The following is a 19,946-nucleotide window of genomic DNA, read 5'->3' on the forward strand; positions in this document are numbered from 1 at the left end:
CCTTTTGGCCGCAGAGCCTTCCCTGCCGCCGCCGCCGCCGGAGCGGTGGGACTCCTGTCCGTCGCCATGACGACACTTCCGGCCGAGGGAGACGATCAAAAGGCGCGCTCTCCTTCCTGCTCCGGAGAGCGAGGCCCGCGCGTGCGCAGTTGCGAGCGGAGCCGGAGCCCCGTATTTCCGGGTTGTGGCGATGGCGGCGGCGGAGGAAGAGCCGGAGTCGGTGCTGTGCGTGAAACCGGAGGTGCACGTGTACCGGGTGCCCCCGCGGGCCTCCAACCGGGGCTACCGGTGAGGCGCGGCCGCCGGGGTCTGCGGGGCCTGGGAGGGAGGGGGGTCGGGAAGGGCCCGTTCGGTGACGGCTCCGTTGTGGCGGCAGGGCGGCCGAGTGGCACCTGGAGCAGCCGGCGTGGAGCGGGCGGATGCGCGTGACGGCCAAAGGCAGCCTGGCCTTCGTCAAGCTGGAGGACCGGCGCTCAGGTGACCGCGGAGGAGGAGGAGGAGGAGGCGGAGGCAGGCGCCGGCGAGGGAGCCCTCGGGCCCGGGCTGACCCTGCCTCCCTCCCCAGGAGAGCTCTTCGCCCAGGCGCCCCTGGAGCAGTTCCCCAGCGCTGCCCTGGAGGGCGTCCAGGACTCCAGCCGCTACTTCGTCCTGCGGGTCGAGGACGGCGACGGTAGGCGCCCGGAGCCAGGGCGGGCGGGCGGGCCGGGGCCGAGGAGGGCCTCCCTGCAGCCTCGGCCCTCCTGCTCTTTCTCCCCCGGCAGGGCGCAGGGCCTTCGTGGGAGTGGGCTTCGTGGACCGAGGGGACGCCTTCGACTTCAACGTGGCGCTGCAGGACCATTTCAAGTGAGCGGCTCCCCTTGGCAGGCCCTTCTTCCTTGGCTCAGCCTCCCGAGGAGGGCTTCTGGAAGGCCGCTGGCTTTCTCGCCGCCTATCTATAGGCGGCCAGGGCCAGGGCTGGGGGCTGGCCTCCTTCCTTGCCTTCCCCTGCGGTGCCTCCATGCTCTCCTCCTCCTCCTCCTCCTCCTCCTCCTCCTCAGGTGGGTCAAGCAGCAGAGGGAGCTGGACAAGGAGGCCCAGGATCCGCACCAAGGGCCTAAGCTGGACCTGGGCTTCAAAGAAGGGCAGACCATCAAGCTCAGCATTGCGGTGAGTGGCTTGTCAGGCCAGGAAGGGAGGCCCAGCACTGAGCTGGCTGCTGCCAGGAAGGAGGATGGAGGGGAACGGTGCCCTGAAGACGAGGGAGAGAGGCCCCAGGGCCACTGGGGTTAGAGCCTGGAGGAAGACGCAGGAGCCTCTGTGGGCGCTGCAAAGGGGCGAGGGGAGGGGGTGGCCGGCTGTGCCTTGAAGGCCCTTCTCTTCCCTTCCAGAACGTGAAGAGGAAAGAGGGCTCCGCAGGGAGCAGGACGCACGCAGCAGCAGGAGGGGCCCCTGGGGCCCCCAGCCTCCTCCCACCCCCTCCAGGAAGCAAGGCCAGCCCCCTGCTGGGCCCTTCGGCAGGGGCCTCCCAAGCAGGTGGGTGAGCAGGCGGCTGGGCTCCTCAGGAGAGCCTCTGGGTGGGTCACTGGGGTTAGGCGCTTCCCTTGGGAGCAGCCCTTGGCGGGGGTCTTCCTGGCTTGCCCTGTCCCCTTTTGTGGGGCGTTTGGCCAGTGCTGTCCCCTTCTCTCTTTGCCAGCAGATGCCTCCGCCTCTTGGCCACCACAGTCTCAGAGTTCCACAGCAGAAGCCGCTGCTGATATCTGGGGAGATTTTGCCAAAGCTTCTGGGTAAGGGCTCCCCCCCTTGCCTTTCATTTTTGCCCGTTGAGGGGTGGGCACAGCTTGCAGCCTGGGTAAAGCCCCCCCCCCTTTTCTCCATAAATTAGGTTGCTAGTCCTTATAGCTACAAACAGGGGCACAGAACAGCAGGGCTCCTTCTTGGCAGCCAGAGCCAGCCTCCCCAACCACCGCGTGGGGCACGTTTCGTGTGTGCGTTTCTTCCTCTCTCTCTGGGGAAGGGGAAGCTGGCAAAGGCCAGCGAGAGGCCATCTGTTGGCGTGAGGAGGGAGCGCCAGGCTCTGCTGGAGGCAGGTGTTCCATCGCAGAGGAAGCGGGAAAGGCACCGGCTGCTTCTCTCTTTTGTATCTGGCCTTCCTTATGTGTCCCCCCTTCTCTCTCTCTCTCTCTGCTTCCATGCAGGTCTCTCTCGGGCCAGGCGCCGCCGCAAGACTCGGGCTGGGTCCAGTTCTGAGGCAGGCGCAGCCCCCTCAAGGGCCCTCGTTCCCTGGTTTGGACCGAAGAGGCCGCCCTGCCCTTGCCTGTGGCAGCCCCCTTCCGGACCCCTCCCAGCAGACCCTTTTGGGGGTGCTCTGCCTTTTGTGGTGCTCAGGAAAGCAGGCAGGCAGGCCGAAGGGGCAGCAGCAGCAGCAGCAACAGCGGGGCTCTTCCCGCTTCGTCTTGTGCTTCCCTCCCTTTGTGCCTTTTGGGAAGGGCTGCCCCGGCCAGGTCTCCCTCTCTGCCTGCGAGTCTGGGGCCCAAGTGCCTTTTGGGGGGCCCTGCTCCTCCTCCTCCCGGGAAGAGGAGGCTGCTGGGGGCCCCTCTTTCTCCCGGCGCCGCTCCCTGGCTTTTGTATTTTGTGTTGTCCTGATTAAACTTTGCCTTGGAAACCAGCTCCGGAGCCTCCGCGCTTTCATTCACCCGGGAGGAGGGAGGGAGGGAGGGAGGCGGGATCCCCGGCTGGAGCGCCGCCTACTCCGGCGAAGAGGAGGAGGACGCGGAGCCCCGCCCGGCCTCCCTCCAGCCACCGAGGGGCGTCCTAGCAACCGGGGAAGAGGCAGCCAGACAGCCGGGGAAGAGGAGGAGAGGGAGGCAGCCGGGGCCCCTCTTTCCTGGCGGCGGGACCGGCTTCGGAGGCTCCCCGGGGGAGAGGGAGGGAGGGAGGGGTCTCCGGTGGGGGAGGGTCCCGGGGTGGCCCCGCCCACTCCCCGTCCCCTTCCGGCGAGCGATCGGACCTGGAGCGGGAAAAGCCTCCGCCGAGGAGCGGAGCCCCGGAGCCCCCCTCGGAGGCCCTCGCCCAGGTCCCTCGGCCGGCCTCTCCCTCCTCCGAGGGCCAGTCCTCCCTCCCTCGGGGCCCCTGGCTCAGAGGCGCCCTCCTGCTGCTGCTGCCGCCGCCGGGGCCGATCTCTCTGCCTTCTGCCGAGTGGGTCCCTCTGGAGGCGGTTTGGGGGGGCGCAGGACAGGCCCCTCCGCTGCCCCTCTCAGGCGCCCCCTTGCCTTGCCTCGCCTTGCCTCCCCTGCAGGCGCTGGAGGAAGGGAAGGGCCTCCTCTCCCTCGGGGGACCCCAAGGCCTAGGGCACCCCTCCGCTGCCCAGCTCCCCGCCCGCATCCGGGAGATCGTGGCCAGGAACCTGTTGGGGTCCGGCTGCCCAGGTTTGCCGGGGGGGGGGGGAGGCTGGGCCTGGGTGGGGGAGAAGGCCTCCTCAGGCAGGGCCTTCCGTGATCGGCCTCTGCTCTGTCCTTCCCGCAGGGCCCTCTCCGCGGGGCAAGATGGCCTCCCTGCTGTCGGTCCAGGAGGAGAACCGCATCCTGCAGCAGGAGCTTTCCCGGGTGGAGGACCTGCTGGCCCAGAGCCGGGCCGAGCGCGACGAACTGGCCATCAAGTACAACGCCATCAGCGAGAGGGTGGGTGCCCAGGGGGGCCTTGCTTCAGGCCAGAGATGGGGCCTCGGAGGAGGAGGAGGAAGGGGGCCCTGCTGCGTGCCCTCGTCCAAAGTCACTTGGGGAGCAGCTGCAGAGCATGGCCCCGGGTGCGGAAGAAACGCCTTTCCTGAGGGTCTTGCATTCTCCCTCTTGTGGGGCCCCCAAATGGAAGGCGGGGGCTGGAGGGGCCCAGAGCAGGCCTTGGGGGGCCCTTCTCTTGCCTGGCCCCTCTTTCCCACACGTTGCCCAGTAAGCCCAGCTGCCTTGCCTGAGGAGGCCTTGCCCAGGGTTGGGGCAGTGGGCTTGTGGGTGAGGAGGGCCTTCTCTCTCCCTCTGGCCCAAGGCCTTTGCTCTGCCTGGACCCGCCTGCTGGGCCAAATGGGGCCAGGGCCTGTGGGGAGCTGTCCGCCTGGCACCTCCTTTCTCCTGGGAAGCGTCCAGAATCCTCACCAGGTCAGAAAAGCCCACAGCGCCCTGGAATGGACCTGTGTGGGCTGTAGGGGTTTGGGGTGTTTTCACATCGGTCCTTTAAATCTGCTTGTCTTGCTGTGAGAGTGAGTCAATTGGACCTTGGGGGGAAAGTGTGCTTGCAGTCCCTGTGGTCCTCCTCCTCCTCCTCCTCCTCAAGGTACTCAGAGCTCCCAGCAAATGGGGCCCATGGAGGGAGAGAGGAAGGAAGGAGGGAAGGGGTCTTTGGCCCACGGGCCCCAAATTCCAGTCTCTCCCGCAGAAAGGCTGCCTGGGATTTCCACTCTGGCCAATGTGGGGCACAGTGGGGTGTGTGTGTGTGTGTGTGTGCTCACATGTGGGTTTCTGGGCAGAGCCATCATCTCCTTTGCAAAGCCTGATGGGGGGTCAGTCTCTTGGACCTCTGGTGACCATGGCAACCACCAAGAATTTAAAAGGGCTGCAGGTTGCCAGGGAGCCGTTGCCAGGGAAAGGCCAAACTTTGCCCATGTAATGCAAGGTCTTGTATCCGTTTTGCTGTCGAGATGCCAGGCAATGGTAGGGAGGAGGGGGATTGGGGTCCCTGCAAGGGGGCAGTGGCTGTTGTTGCCCTGCCCTGTGGATGGAGGGTGCTATTCGGCTGGATGAGGCTGGGGGTTACATCTTCCTTGTCCTCCCCACCCTCAGAGACGCTCATGCATATCCAGGGGTGGCCATACTTCCATGTTGCTTTTTTGCAGCTGTAGACTGCCTCTGGAGAGGGAGGCTTTGTCAGGGGCTGATCAGTTTCCATGCACAGCCTTCCTGTGTGTAGGGGGTGTCCTTCTGGCTGTAGCCTCCCCCACAAAAGGCCCTTCCCTCGGCAAAACAGTCCTCCCATTCACAGCTCCCTTTTTCTCCCTTCAGCTGGAGCAGACGCTGCACCTGGAGACCGGCGAGCGCGAGCGGGAGGCCTTGGAAAACAAGAGCCTGGCCCAGCAGAACATTGACCTGCGCCGGCGGCTGGATGAGGAGCAGGCAGCCTACAAGCGGAAGCTCCAGGCCTACCAAGAGGGGCAGCAGCGCCAGGCCCAGCTGGTGCAGAAGCTGCAGGCCAAGGTGAGCCCCTGGCCTGGCCTGGCCCTGGCGCAAGCAGCCGGAGGAGGCCTCTGTGGGGCTGGGGGAGGTTAGGGAGTGGGGCCAGCTATTTGCCAGCCTTGCAGTAGTCACCATTGCTCCCTCGCAGGTTCTCCAGTATAAGAAAAAGTGTGGGGAGCAGGAGCAGCAGTTGCTGGAGAAATCCACAGAGCTGGAGCAGCAGCAGCTGGTGGTGAGTGAGCTCCACACTGTGGTGCATGGTTACTTATGTGCGTGTGAGCATGTATGTGTGTGTGCGTGCCTGAGGGTTGCACTGTCCAGCCAAGTGGGGCTCTCCTCTGTGGCATCTTCACTGCTGGTGGGAATGAATGGGGTGGTCAGCAGGGAGGAAGTGACAGCCCCCAGCCCTCTTTGATGGGGAATTCTGGTCACTCTGGCTTCATAGCACTTTCTTTTGCTTTAGTCATAGACACGATTCGCCTCAGATTTAGTTTATTGAACAGGCATCTGAACCTTATCTGTGATGCTTCTATCCTCAGATGGGTTGGAAAACTTTCAGTCCCCCCCCCCCCCAAGTGAGGCTACGAATTAGAACCAGCATCTATATGAGGAAGGAGCAGCTGGTAGCTTGGCTCCTATGGCTTCCTTTTAAGTATCCTGGGCCGTTAAGCCTAAGCACATCTCCAATGGAACCCTTTTGCAGTGGGGAGGGATGGAGTCAGCCCTGCTGTTTTTGAAGCCTTTGGGGAAATTGTTTGCCTGCCAAACGGTGATGTCAGATGTTAGAACAATGTGGAAGAGAAAGCCCCTCTGTACATGTTCAGGAATCCTTCTGAGTTTTTTGGCTGGGAGGCAAGAGGAAGCCCAGGCGCCAGTGATGCCCTCTGGATCTCTGCTTGGTGCTGCGTCTTTGCCATTTCTGCTGCAGTGCTCTCCAGGGCCAGCTTTGGGTGTGCTTGACCCCCTACCCTTTCTTACTCCTGCCTCTCAGAGCCACTTGGACCTGACTGAGTCCCGCCTGCGCTGCGATGAGGAGCACAGCAATGACCTGGAGAACGCCCTCATCCGGCTGGAGGAAGAGCAGCAACGGTGACTGTGGGGAGATGGGGGGCCTTTGTAGAGACCGCTGGGGTGGGAGGAAGTGAATGGAGCCTCCTGTCCTTTGTCTCCCCTGCTCAGAACGGCTCCCCTTTCCCAGCCACAGGCCCACATTTGTCCCATGATTGCCCATTTGGGAACCTGTGGGACTCTTCCTGCCCATGCCCCCAATACTCGCACCTTTATGAGTTTTTATTATGCAAAGCCAGGCAGGCCTCCTGGTAGGTCTCAGTTGCCCAGTGCCTGAGCAGGATAAATGCTTCTCCTGCTGCTCTTTTCCTTCTTCTGCCCTGCTGTCTCTCGTGGTGCCTGTTGACTCTTTGCCCCTGTGCCTTCAGGAGCGCCAGCCTCGCCCAGGTCAATGCCATGCTGAGGGAGCAGCTGGACCAGGCCAATACGGCCAACCAAGCTCTGAGTGAGGACATCCGGAAGTTGACGACAGACTGGACGAAAGCCCGGGACGAGCTGGAGCAGCGTGAGGCAGAGTGGAGGCGGGAGGAGGAGGTCTGGGCCACATGAGGATCCAGTGTTGGGGGTGGGCTGTGGCTTTGGAGTGGGGAGGAGGCGTCCCATGTTGCGGGGGGGAGAGACTTGTCTTGCTTGTCCTCCCAGTCCCTCTGGGGAAACAGGCTGGGTCTTCTGAAAAGCTCCACAGCAGCGACCAGTGGAGATGGGCATGGGGACCGCCGCTCTTTCAGGGCCCCTCTGGCTCTCTGGGAAGTCTGCAACCTCGTTCTCTTTCTGTCTCCCTCTAGTCGTTCAACAGCTACTTTAGCCATGAGCACAGCCGCCTGCTCACCCTCTGGCGGCAAGTGATGGGCTTCCGGAGGCATGTCAGCGAAATGAAGACCCTGACGGAGAGGTCAGTGCTTAGTGAGAGTCTGTCTCCCCATGGCTGGCTACGGCTGGCTTTAGGGTGGCACACTTGGTTCCATGAGAGCAGCCCCTGTGGAGAAGTGTGCAGAATTGTGCCAAAAGGGTTCGAGGGGACTCCCAAACTCTGCTAATCAAGACCCCGCACACTCCACCATTTCCATTATTCACATGCCAAAGTCCTGCTTGCCTAAGATGCTCCTGGCTCCTTGTTTTTCACAAAAATGGTGTGAACCACACAAACGACAGACAAATATTTTGTACGTTTTTCTCTTCTGCAAACAGTCAGAGCTGGTCTTGGCACCCAACCCCTGCCTACTCCCAACCCATCACCTGCACTTTTTAGACCTCCCTACTGCCATGCGAGGCTGAAGCCCAACAGCTTTATTTCTGGTCTGGGAGTCCATCTTAGGAGACTGTGTGCTTGGTGGGCAGAAATGGCCATGGCTGCCTAGGGCCAACCAACGAACACCTCCCCCTTCCCCTGGGCCTTCCTGGCAGCCAGTGGCTATATGAGGTCTGTGCTGCCTGCCTGTGAGGTGGCCTCCCTCCATCCCACTCCTTCCCTGCAGGGACCTCTCTGAGCTGAGGCATGAGCTCTCCCAGTCGGGCCGCATGGCACACGCCGCCTGCCTCAACCTGAGCAGCAACCTGCGGCTGTCAGAAAGCAGTGCCTGCGCGGCCCTGGAGAAGCAGGAGCGGTTAACGGCCCAACTGGAGGAGCAACTGAAGGACAAAGTCCATGACATGATTCAGCTGCAGGTCCGGTGCGACCTGGAGAAGGCCGAACTGAGCAGCAGGTGGGGTGTGCAGGGGGGCCAGGCCGGGCAGGTGACGGGCCGCTCCTTGGGACAGAGTCTCCCCCAGCAGCCCCTCTGTTTTTGAGGGCCTGGGATGGGGGAGCATCCCATCTGGGAGCCCACTGGTGGAGGCGCCACTTAGCACCCTATGGGAAAGGGGGAGCCCTGGGAGCCCTGCAGCTCTGGTCCTTCCTGGCAGCACCACCTTCCTGGTGGTGTTTCTGGGCTGGCTCCCCTGCTTGATGCTTGGGGCAGCAAGGTTCCTGCCAGTCAGCTCGACTCATACAGGGCAGGCCACAAAAGCCAGGCAGAATCAAAGGTGGCTCCTGTTTTGTCTCCTGGCTTCAGGATTGGGGAGCTCACATCCAATTTGGAGCGCATGAAGGACCAGAACTCGGAGAAGGCTCACACCATTGAGATGCTGACCCAGAAGCTGGAGACCTTGGTAAGGGGTTGGCAGTGGGGCTGGGGAAGCACCGCTGGGCAGTCTAGTGCAAAGACGGGAGGGACTCCAGCAGAAGTTCTCCAGAGTTGACACAAGAGCCCAGCTAATGTTGCTCACCTCCTTCAAGGAAGCCTCTCGTGCTCTGGAACAGGCGGCGGCCGAGGCAGAGGAGGTTGAGGCCCTGCGGACAGAGTCTGAGATGCTTCAGCAGACGCTCCGTGACCTTGCCCAGGTAGGGCTGGCAGGGAAGGGGGGGTGTTCCCACCTGGCCTGGCTTCCAGGGGGTGGACTTGGGGGCTGGCTGCCCCCTTCTTTGTATAGTCCCCCTTTGCTTCCTCCCGCAGGCTGTGATCTCTGACGCAGACAGTGCCATCCACCTCCTGTCCACAGAGGCCTCAGACAGCGAGGCCACTGGTCTCAGCCTGCGGGGCTTGTCCTCCAGCCTTCGGACACCCTCGCCACTGCGACGCTCTTCCCCTCGACGCAGCTCATCCCCCCGGCGCTGCCTCTCCCCAGTCTTCCCGGCAGACTCTGTGCTGGTGGTGGTGCAGTCAGCTCTGCATAAGCGACAGCTGCAGCTTCAGGTGAGGAGGGTCCCTCTGCTTGCATGATGGATGACTCCCTGGAAGAAGGTGCAGGGCTTATCTATAGGATGCTCTCAGGGTGAGGTGACCCTCTGTCTCCCTCTCTGCCCTTCAGAGGTTGAAGCCCTTTTCTCCCGACGAGGAGGAGGAGGAATACGGCTCAGTTCCGTGAATCTCCTCCCCAGGGCTCCCTTTGGGCTTCCAGCTGGGATCTAGATGGGAGGACCCAATTTTCCCCTCTGGGAAAGTGCTGAGTGCTTCTGTAGCATCTCTAGGCAGCGTTCTTGTTCTATGTGTCTTTGTAGCCAGGAGGACTAGGAACCTGTTTTAGAAGTGAGAGGGAAGAAAAAGCAAGTTGCGACTCCCAAAGGGGCTGAACTCAGAGCTTCTGTGAAATTGCACATACTGTGTGTGACTCTGAACTTTCACTTCTCCATCCAAATACATGGAAACTTGTTTCTTTGATCTGTACGTTTTGTTCTGCTTCTTTGTGTGCATGTACGTCTGAGGGGAACATGTGAATGTAAAGATAAGGCAAGGATCTCATCTGGATCTCAATATCTGTTTCTTCTCCCCAGGATCTCCAAGGGAAATACGAGGCTGCCCAAAATCTGCTCTCATCCCTGAAGAGGCAACTGGCAGATAGCGACAGTGAACGGTGGTCCCTCGAGCGGAAGATCCAGCAGCTGATGGACGACCTGGAAGGCCTGGGCCAGGCCAAGGAGGAGGCTGGCCATGAGGCCTGCCGGCTGCGCTCCTTAGCAGAGCTTCTGGGCAGGTGAACAGTCTGGCTCTTGACCCAACAAGGACAGGAAGCAGGGAGGACAGTTCTCTGCCCTTGGTGCTGGAAGAGCGGAGAGGGGCTGTCTTAGCTCTGTATGTGTGTCTGTATGTATTCATCCAGATGTCAGAATGCCCAGGACCTGAGAGGCCAAGAGAGGGGCTGCTGGAGTCGCTGCTCTGGGTTTGCTCCTCTGCTGTTTCAGAGGATGACGCAGAGCAGCTCAGGAAGAGGCCCAAGGTGGAGCAGGGCAGGGCAGGGCAGGGGGGCTCCTGCTAGTTGCATACATTGCCAGATCTCCTTCTCCCGGCTCTTTTCCCAGGGCACCCAACACTGCCCAGAGAGACCCAGCATCTCTATGGCAGCCAGTGATTCCTTAGACTGAAGTGAAATCCTGAGTGAGGGAGCGAGAGCCCAGTGGCTACAGGGGGCTGGTTTGGTCCATGAGAAACCTGGGCTCAGAACAGCCCCATGTTCCTGACAGTCCCAGCCTGGCTTCAGGCTGGTTCTTCTGACATCAACTAGCCTACCTTGCTGGGAGAAAAAGGAATGAGGCTCCCAGAAGTCCCTTGAGATTCTTGCAGGAGGGGAGGGTGATCCCTGCTGTTCTTTGAACCTAAGCTTCTCTGTCTTCCCTGGGGGGAGGATGGGGGTTCCCTGGGATGGGGTGGGGTGCACTTATTTTGGGAGGGCCACATTGGGGCTGGTGAGGGGGTGCAGCGGGAGCAGTGCCCTTGCCCTGGGTTCCTGCGTGGCTTCAGTGTCCTCCTCCCCATGTGTCCCCCCCCCCCCCCGTGTTAGTGAGAAGGCCTCTCTGGAGAGGAACCTGCAAGCCACACAAGAGAAACTGGGGGGTCTGCACCAGGAGAATGAGCGGCTGCAGGTGGTTAACAGCGATCTTCAGCGCCAGCGCCAGGCCCTCGAGGAGGAGAAGGAGGACCTCTTGAAGGAGCAGGAGAGAGCCCAGAAGGAGGTGGAACACAGGTGGGGCAGTGTCTGGTTTGGGGGTGCTGGGCACAAAGGGATGGCTGTGTGTCTTGCGAGGAAGCCTCCCATGCTGCGTCTGGACTCTGCCAACAGATCTTAGCTGCCAGGGCAGGCGAATGTCCTGGGCTGGACTTGGTGCCCTGTGGGTAGGCAGAGGCATGGGGGAGCCAGGTGGGAGGGCAAAGACAGCCCCAGGTCTGTGGGTCTGGGGCCTGGCTGCAGACTGGAGCCTCACTCTGCATCTCTGTGGATCCTCACGTCAGTCCATTTCATCCTGAGGAGGAATAGGAGAGAAGTAGAAAGAGGGTAGCTGCAGCCTCAGACACAAAAGTCTTCTTACAACACTTGGAAGAGGCTGCTTTGCTGGTCCTGTGCCTTTTGTTTCTGGGCTCATAGGCTTCCTCTGACTCTGTGGAGTCAGTCTAAGGCAGGAGTGACCCGGCGCCCACCCTGCCTCCTTCCCTCCTCCTCTGTCTCTCAGTCACAGACATCTCGAGCAACTGGAGGGCAAGAGGTCCAGCCTCAAGAAGGAGCTTGTGCTGGTGAAGGAGGCCCTGAGCCAGGCTGTCCTGGAGAAGGAGGTCTTGGAGAATGAGAAGGCTGAGGTGGCAGGAGCCCTGGCCAAGGCAAGCCAGCTGCCTCTTGGGGTGGGAAATGGGAGTGGGCCCCAGGGCCCCTGGGGAGGCCTTCCCTCTCCTGCAGGGTGTCGCCTTCAGTCAGAGGCACTTCAGTCCTGTCAAGGGCTTGGCTACTGGCCCCAACCTGGGAAGAAGGCCTCCCTCTGTCTGGGCAGACCTGACCCTCTCCCTTGAATTTCCTGACCAGGCAGAGGCAAACCGGAATGAGCTTCAACTGGCTCTGAGCCGGCTGACAGCTGAGGAGGCCTCGATGCACGACTCCCTCACCAAGATGAGCGCCCTCAATGAGGGGCTGGCACAAGACAAGACAGAGCTCAACCGGATCATTGTCCAGGTGAGGGCCAGGAATTTGGGAGGGTGGCATAGAGAATGGCAGGCCTCTTGGAAGCTACAGCACAAGCCCTTCACCCTCAGGATTGTGTAAACCTCCCAAAGTTCCCCGAGGGGCTCCCTGGGCCCCCAGGGAAAGGACCCTGTAGAATTGTCAGTCTGGAAGGGAGATCTCTGGGGCCAGCAGCCCATGACCTCTTCACCACCGCTTAAAGCACCCAACTAGGTGGGCACCCAGCCTCTCCTTAAAAGCCTCCTCCTGCCTGAGGGCTTTGGTGTGGGATGAACAAAGGCAGATGAAATGATGCCAGGGCAGGAAATGCATTTGCAGGGCTTCATAACTGCACAACCCATTCCTGTCCTTGAAGGGAAGAGGAGGCTTACTGCAGACTTGTGTGGCTGGATTTTTGGGATGGGTGTTGTGTGGCTTTTCTGACCAAAGCATAGCATAGTGTTGACTTGGATAAGACAAAAGCCTGTCTGTAGAATATCCTGAAGGAAAAGCAGTGGGATTGGAGGAGGGCTCCCCTTCCGCACCCCGAGACTTGCCATGCCTTGCCTTCCCAGCTGGAAGAGGAGAAGGCCGCCCTCCTGGGGAAGAAGGAGGAGGCAGAGCAGGAGAAGGCCACTATCCGCGCTGAACTGGTGCGGCTGGAGCAGGAGAAGCTGGACCTGGCCACAGAGCGCCAGGGGCTGGGCCACTCCCTGCAGGCTGTGGAGCAGAGCCGGGAGGCGCTGGGCCAGGAGCTGGTGGCACTGCAGAAGGAACGGGAACAGCTCCAGGAGCAGCTGGGGCAGGTAGGTCTCCTGCGGGAGGGGCTGGAGGGGAGGCGAGGGGAGGAGGCCCCAGGAGGGATGGTAGCCTTCAGGAGGAAAGCAATGGCCAAAGCTTTGTGGGTGGGGTTCAGTTGGGCTTCAGAGCTCCTGGCTGGCTGTGGGCCCAAGGGCCTCTCTGGGCCAGAGGTGCTGAGAAAAGCTGCGAGGGCTAGGGAGACATGGCAGTTACTCTCTTGCTTTCCTACTTTCCTCTTCTCTTCCCTTATGTTCTGCTCCTTTACCTTCGGCAGGCGTCCCGCCAGAGGAGCACAGCCACTCAGGAGCTGGGCCAGGTGCGCCGGGAGCTGGAGCGCCATAGTGAGGCCATGCTGCGCATGGGCAAGGAAAAGGAGGCGCTGATGAAGGAGAAGGCCAGCCTGGTGGTGCAGCTGGCAGCCTCAGAGCGGGAGAACCGAGGCTTGGCAGAGGAGATGGCTGGTCTCAGGTGGGCGTGTGGGGCAGGGGTGGCTTGATGCCCCTGAAGGCCCAGGGGCTGGCAGGCAGGGTGAGTATGCCCACTGAGCAGTCAGGCCAGTCTGTCTGCACACTGGGCAGCTTTCCTTCACCAATCCCAGCCTCGAGAGGGTAACCCAGGTGCAGCCGTAGTGTTTGCAAACAGATCTCAAGAGCACTTGTGTGTGTGTGTGTGTTGTGTGGCAGTTTGGGGCGTGGCAGGGGTTGGCTCTCAGTTTCTGGGAGACACAGAATGGGCTTTACTATCAAAAACTTGGTTGTGAAAAAGGTTTGCCTGTCTTTCCCTGCAATTCAAACATGAGGGCAGTAGTTAGCATAGAAAATCAAAGCACTTTCACCAAATAATATCTCACTTGATGTTCCTCCCTCTGTCCAGGTCTGAGAAGGACACCCTGGAGACAACCTTCTTTGAGATCCAGCAACATCTGGCCCAGCTGGACTCCCGGAAGGAGCAGCTGGAAGGCGACAGCCAGGCCCTGCTTCTGGCCAAGGAGACTTTGCAAGGTGCTTGGGGCAGGAACCAGGAGTCTTCCTTTGGTTCCTTTCATTCACCGCTCCCTGTCTTTTGGCCGGTTCAGGCTTTGTGGCCTCTCTAAGACACTGGGCTTGTAAGATTCTGTGCGCAGATTTGTCCCTGAGGGGCTTCTGTCCTGTACATCCAACTTCTTCTTCGTGGTCTTTGCGAATCATACAAATGGGTTGTACTGCGCCTGCGCAGTGCCTTCGGAAACTTCTGGAATCACTAGGCAAAGTACACTTTGCAACATGTAGAAACTTTTTGGTGGTAATCCCGCCCATCCCCTATAAAACCTCCGTTCCCGCTCTTTTCCCCAGTTCCTTTTTTCCGCCGCGTTAGCTGCCAGTAGGAACTTCGCTCTCTGTCTCAGTATAGGAATCACTGGAAAATTGACTCGGACTGTTCTTTTGACTCTTCTCTGGCTTGCCCTTAAACTGATTTGGCTTAGACCCTGGACTGTTTCTGACCTCGCGATTTGTCTCTAACCCTCGGTTTCTTCTTCCTGGCTCGCTGCCAACCAGACCGTCTGACTTCAATCTTCAGATCATGCCATCGGTGCCTTTTAAAAAGTGCTCCGTTTGTGGGGGTAAGATTCCCGGCCAGGATCCCCATTCAGCCTGCCTTTTTTGTCTAGGGGAGACTCACGTCCTGGCTTCTTGCGCCTTGTGCAAGTCCCTAACCCCCCAGGCGAGGAAAAATCGAGAGACCAGATTGAAGGCCGCGATTTACACCAAGGTCTTCACCTCGGGGGCAATGTCTTCTGTAGGAGCTTCGTCTTTTACCGCGACCCCCCTACCCACCCTCACGGAGGCTCCAACTCAGTCACCATTGGCGACCCGCGCTATGGAGGTCCCATCTGAGCCCCAGGGCCCATCTGAAGAGGTCTCCCGGCCCCCGAAGAAAGATAAAAAGGACAAACATAAGAAGGCCCCCAAGGAGAGCCGGGAAGTCGACAAGGACTCGAGCGCCCATAAGGGTTCTGCCTCGAAGTCCTCTGTCCTGAAGGCACCCACTTCCTCCATTTCGAAGTCGGGTTCCACTTCGAGGCCGTCGTCTACCAAGACCCTGACGTCTCCGGCAGGGGACAAGTCTCCGACACAGACGGGAACCTCTACTTCATCTAAGAGACCCTGTTCTTCCTCTTTAGATGGCGACCATCATGCGTCAAAACGACGCCGTTCTTTGGAACGTGACCAGGAGGGCTCTCCCCAAGTCCGTTCAGATATCGTCCACAGGCGCTCGGATACCGACCGCAGACCGTCGGACACCGACTCCCGTCCTTCAGATCCACGCTTGGCGTCCAAAAGGGCGAAAAGCTCGACCTCCAAAACTCATGACACCAGTACCAGCCGTTCGGACCGTCCCCTCGATTTGGCTTTGGGGTCCCGGCCTTTACCCACCTTCCGTCACACTTCTGATGATGCCGCCCAACTCCTTTTGGAACCTGCTTCCCCTGCTGGCTCCGGAGATGAGCGCCGCTCACCCACTCCGATGCCCACTCGTACACGTCGGGTGGTCTCACCATCTCCACCCAGAGATCCGGAGCCTGACTACTATTATGACTCTGAGACCGGCAGGTACTATAGACTAGTCTCTCAGGAGGATGTCGAGTCCTTCTTCGAGCACCGAGACCGGAGGCCCAGGCCGAGAGCCTCTTCTAGACCCTCCAGGGTGTCAGCGTTTTCACCCCGTCGCGCGGAAGCTATCGCCGATCCGGAGGTCGTTAACCTTGAATCAGACGAAGAGGCATCTTCTCAGGCTCGTTACCGCCCAAGAGGTGACTCACTCTCGTCCCGAGACGACGACTACCAGTCGGTCAACCAGGACTTTGCCCAGCCCGGTGCAGTTTCCCCATCCGACGACGTCCGAACCTTCGCGGAACACGTCATTAAAATGAGCAATGCTCTGGACATTAAGATCTCCCAGACTGAGGAGGAAGCATCTGACCCGATCGAGAGACGAGTCCACGGTAGGCTACCTACCCCACCAGCAATACCCCTCCTTCCCTCATTGGAGAAGTTGGCCAGACGCTCCTGGGAGGCTCCTGCTTCGACGGCATCCAACAATAGGAAGGTCGCGTCCCTCTATAGAATCTCACCGACCAATCCATCATGGCTGTTTGGTCACCCTAAGCAAAATTCAGCAATCGTAGAGGGCTCTCAACGTTCATCCACCCCGAAGGCCTCCTTGATGCCCTCCGACAAGGAGGCCAAGAAAATCGACGCCTTGGCTAAGAAGGCTTACTTCTCTTCGGCACTGGGCATGAGGGTAGCAAATTACAACGCATGCATGGGTGCCTACATCCAGTGGCTCATGGAGAAAGTCTCCCCTCTTATTCCGGACTTGCCCGACGAGTCCCAGGCTATCCTTTCGGAGGTTCGTGACGAGGCCCACTCGATTGGAGGATGGCTCATCACCTCAGCCAGACACACCACTGACTGTTCTGCAAAATTCATGGCGGCTGCCATAGCACTTCGCAGACACGCCTGGCTAAGGTCTTCGGACTTAAACCAGAATGCTCGCTCTACCATCGAGGATATGCCTTTCGATGAGGACGGCCTCTTCCATCGCGAGACCGACGAGAAGCTCAATTTCAAATACAGAATGAGGACCGCGGCAAAGAAACACGGTATGTCCTCTTTCCCCCAATCGTCTTCTCGCAAGCGCTTCACTGCGGTACGCCAGTGGTATGGTCAGGGCCAAAGACCCTATCAGCAAGACCGACCTTTCCAGCGCCAGGATCAGTCCAGGCAGCGCTTTCCATCCCAGTCTTCCTCCTCCTCGGGCCGTCGTTCGGGGCCCAAGTATAAAAAGAACTACAGGAGGCAAGATTCGGACCCAAACAAGAAAAGAAACTGAAGGGACGCAGCGTACTCCGTCGTTTCTCCTGTCCCTTCTTTCCTGGACAGACTGAGGCCCTTCTCTAAGACCTGGGCCGCAATCACTTCCAATTCTTGGGCCCTCACCATCGTCTGTAGGGGTTATGCCCTTGAATTTAAAGAGCTCCCACCAACTGGAGCTATCCTGTCCACACCCCCCTCAGACACCCTTCTCGACGAAGTACGCACCCTTCTTGCCAAAGGCGCCATCTCCCCTGTCGATCCCGTCAACATCCCTAGATGCTTCTTTTCTCGCTATTTCACGGTCCCGAAGCCTGATGGAGGAATCAGGCCTATATTGGACCTTAGACAGTTGAATACTTACCTGTCTTATCGCCGTTTCCGGATGGTAACGCTTGCTTCTATTTTACCTCTGTTGCAGCGGAACCTGTGGTTTGCAACGATCGACTTAAAGGACGCTTACTTCCATGTCAGCATCCGGGAGTCCCATCGCAGGTTTCTGGCGTTCGCCGTCGGGACGGACGCATACAGATACAATGTCCTTCCCTTCGGCCTATCTACAGCTCCTCGCATTTTTACCAAGTGCATGGCGCCGGTGATATCACACCTGCACCGCCGCGGCATGAGGGTCTTCCCGTATCTGGACGACTGGCTCTTCGTGGCCCCTTCACGTCAGGAACTGCAAAGGCACACCTCAGAGACTCTCAAACTCCTACGGGACCTGGGACTGGTGGTCAACCTCGAAAAATCCCAACTGCTTCCCACCAGGCGAATACGGTTCATCGGCTCCATCCTTGACTCAAACACTTGTACGGCGTACCTACCTCCAGACCGTTTCCAGGCCCTAATCCGGGCCGTCGGTCGGTGCACCACCCGAAGGCGTGTCTCAGCCAAGGACATCCAGGTGGCCTTGGGCCACATGGCATCAACAACTTTCGTAACTCCCTGGGCAAGACTTCGATCCCGTCCACTACAGTCTTGGTTCCTGTCGGTCTTCGACCTGGAAACAGACCCTCCCTCCCGCAGACTCACCATACCAAGATCAGTCACACGTTCCCTCCGTTGGTGGCTCGACTACCGGAACGTCTGCGTCGGTATGCCTTTTTCGCTGCCCCATCCAGACTTGGTGCTGACCACAGACGCATCGGAAGAAGGATGGGGAGCCCACACCCTAGACTTGTGGGCCAAGGGCATCTGGTCTCGAGACGAGAAGGCGCTCCACATCAACGCGTTAGAACTGTTGGCGGTGGAAAAGGCCTTAAAGGCCTTCGAGTCTTCATTGTCGGGAAAGGTCATCCAGCTCAGGACAGACAACACCACGGTGATGTACTACCTGAACAAACAAGGAGGCACCAGGTCGCGCACCCTCCTAGACATCACACTCCGACTATGGGACTGGTGCATTGCCCGAGACGTTCTACTACAAGCGGTACACTTACCGGGCACCCAAAACTCTCATGCAGACCTACTCAGCAGGTCTCCCTCGTCTTGTCACGAGTGGAGGCTCCACCCAGACACTGTACACGATCTTTTTGCTCGATGGGGAACCCCACAGATAGACCTGTTCGCGACCGTGTACAACTCCCATTGTCCCCAGTTCTGCTCCCGAATGCCAAACGACGACTCCCTCGGAGATGCATTCGGTTTTCGGTGGTCGGGGATAGCGCTCTACACCTTTCCCCCCTTCCCGCTAATCACCAGGACGGTCTCCAAGATGACTTGGGATGCAGCCGACACAATCCTGATCACACCTTGGTGGCCGGGACAGCCATGGTTTCCTTGCCTTCTTCATCTCTCTCGAGCCAACTTTCTCCGGCTCGAGACCAGACCGGATCTCCTCACAGTTCAGGGAGGACGGGTTCGACATCCGGACATCGAGACCCTTCCCCTGGTGGCATGGAGGATCCATCCCTAGCCCAGCTACCGACCTCGGTACAGAATGTCATCTTGGCTGCCCGAAAACCGGCCACCCAGAAATCCTATAGACTTAAGTGGAACAGATTTCTTCGGTTCCTGTCTGACAAACAACTTGCCTTAGCCCAGGTTACTACACCTGTGGTCCTGGAATTCCTGATGTCCCTTATCGATGCGGGCCTCTGCCTTACATCCGTTAAATGCTACCTGTCCGCGATCTGCTCTTCCTTTCACTTCAACGGCAAGCCTTCTTTCTTCAAAGACCCCCTGGTCAAACAGTTTCTGAGGGGATGCAATAACCTGTATCCTCAAGCATCCTTACCGACTCCGGCTTGGAGCCTCGAGACGGTGTTGGGGGCTTTACAGTCTAAACCATTTGAACCTTTAGCCACCACGGACATTAGACTTCTAACTTGGAAAACGGTATTTTTGGTGGCTATCACATCTGCCCGCCGTGCGGGCGAACTTTGCGCTTTACGCCGAGACCAGCCTTTCCTTAGATTCCACTTGGATAAGGTAGTTCTCAGGACGGATATTACCTTTTTACCCAAAGTTGTTTCTGCCTTCCATATGTGCCAGGACATTGTTCTACCTACCCTGGCACCGAGCCCGACTACCAATGCCGAGCAGGCCCTCCATACCCTGGACATTCGTAGGGCCCTAGCCTTCTTTCTGGACAGAACTAAAGACTCGAGCCGTTCTGAGAGACTGTTCCAGTGCTACTCGGAACCGAAAAAAGGACTGCCGGTGTCGGCTCAGAGACTCTCTAAGTGGGTTTCTAAGACTATTGCCCTATCCTATGAACTCTTGGGTAAACCCTGCCCGGGTAGGATTCGCTCCCATGCCACAAGGGCTATAGCAGCCTCTTCTGCCTTTCTGTCTAGCATTCCCTTAGAGGACATTTGCAAGGCTGCGGTGTGGGCACAACCTTTAAGTTTTATTAAGCACTATAGGTTGGATACAAGAGCCAAAAGAGATGCAGCTTTTGGGAGGGCTGTGCTGTTATCAGGACTACACTGAACATGTTTGGCGGGATACTGTGTTCCCTGATAGCCCAAGACTGTCATTCTCCAAAGACTCTTTGCTTGATGTTATTGGTGGCCCTCATTTGGGCTTGGTTTATGAGGTGGGATTTCATTCCAAGTTTATAAACAAACAATCACTCTTATACTGGTGTTTAGTCATCTTTATTGACTATTAACTGTTTTTGTTCTCTCAGGTATCATGACACTCCCGCCTCCACTGACCTTAGCTTGCCAGTCTCAACCCATTTGTATGATTCGCAGAGACCACGAAGAAGAAGGACAGGTTGCTTACCTGTAACAGTATTTCTTCGAGTGGTCATCTGCGAATACATGCAAATCCCGCCTATCCTCCCCTCAGTGTCCTGCTCATATTGGCTCATTCTTGTCGCCTTCGCGGCGGAAAAATTGCGGAACTGGGGAAAAGAGCGGGAACGGAGGTTTTATAGGGGATGGGCGGAGTTACCGCCAAAAAGTTTCAACATGTTGCAAAGTGTACTTTGCCTAGTGATTCCAGAAGTTTCCAAAGGCACTGCGCAGGCGCAGTACAACCCATTTGTATGTATTCGCAGATGACCACTCGAAGAAATACTGTTACAGGTAAGCAACCTGTCCTTCTCCAGCTTCCC

The 19,946-nt window shown here is 58.7% G+C and overlaps 3 protein-coding genes across 6 annotated transcripts in view; all 3 read left to right on the plus strand.

Moving 5' to 3' along the window:
- On the plus strand, positions 1-3,638 carry NECAP2 (NECAP endocytosis associated 2). Of its 3 annotated transcripts, none has more exons than XM_042478364.1 (8): positions 1-288; positions 377-477; positions 566-670; positions 762-843; positions 1,038-1,146; positions 1,368-1,512; positions 1,673-1,763; positions 2,175-2,373. In XM_042478364.1, exons 1-8 carry the CDS (start codon positions 191-193, stop codon positions 2,224-2,226), a joined length of 783 nt encoding a protein of 260 aa, XP_042334298.1. In that variant the 5' UTR covers positions 1-190; the 3' UTR covers positions 2,227-2,373. The 3 variants fall into 3 exon arrangements, 2 of the variants coding, with proteins under 2 accessions (XP_042334298.1, XP_042334300.1); XM_042478366.1 differs by having other exon boundaries at positions 1,676-1,763; XR_006104945.1 differs by lacking the exons at positions 1,368-1,512; positions 1,673-1,763 and adding an exon at positions 3,502-3,638 and having other exon boundaries at positions 2,175-3,404.
- The window catches only part of CROCC (ciliary rootlet coiled-coil, rootletin), a 26,844-nt gene continuing 10,419 nt past the window's right edge, over positions 3,522-19,946 (plus strand). For both annotated transcript variants that reach the window (XM_042478355.1, XM_042478356.1), the window contains exons 1-17: positions 3,522-3,656; positions 5,028-5,219; positions 5,347-5,430; positions 6,190-6,287; positions 6,635-6,800; positions 7,052-7,158; positions 7,742-7,969; positions 8,318-8,414; positions 8,542-8,646; positions 8,759-8,998; positions 9,577-9,776; positions 10,581-10,763; positions 11,248-11,392; positions 11,592-11,738; positions 12,302-12,532; positions 12,802-12,995; positions 13,401-13,528. In XM_042478355.1, coding sequence (XP_042334289.1) covers positions 3,522-3,656; positions 5,028-5,219; positions 5,347-5,430; positions 6,190-6,287; positions 6,635-6,800; positions 7,052-7,158; positions 7,742-7,969; positions 8,318-8,414; positions 8,542-8,646; positions 8,759-8,998; positions 9,577-9,776; positions 10,581-10,763; positions 11,248-11,392; positions 11,592-11,738; positions 12,302-12,532; positions 12,802-12,995; positions 13,401-13,528 — 2,680 coding nt within the window. The remainder of the gene's footprint in view (positions 3,657-5,027; positions 5,220-5,346; positions 5,431-6,189; positions 6,288-6,634; positions 6,801-7,051; positions 7,159-7,741; positions 7,970-8,317; positions 8,415-8,541; positions 8,647-8,758; positions 8,999-9,576; positions 9,777-10,580; positions 10,764-11,247; positions 11,393-11,591; positions 11,739-12,301; positions 12,533-12,801; positions 12,996-13,400; positions 13,529-19,946) is intronic.
- On the plus strand, positions 13,558-19,836 carry LOC121936284 (serine/arginine repetitive matrix protein 1-like). The gene is made up of 2 exons (XM_042478362.1): positions 13,558-16,170; positions 16,803-19,836. Exons 1-2 carry the CDS (start codon positions 14,088-14,090, stop codon positions 17,177-17,179), a joined length of 2,460 nt encoding a protein of 819 aa, XP_042334296.1. The 5' UTR covers positions 13,558-14,087; the 3' UTR covers positions 17,180-19,836.

Source organism: Sceloporus undulatus, chromosome 7, assembly GCF_019175285.1.
Source record: "Sceloporus undulatus isolate JIND9_A2432 ecotype Alabama chromosome 7, SceUnd_v1.1, whole genome shotgun sequence".
In the NCBI taxonomy this organism is placed as follows: domain Eukaryota; kingdom Metazoa; phylum Chordata; class Lepidosauria; order Squamata; family Phrynosomatidae; genus Sceloporus; species Sceloporus undulatus.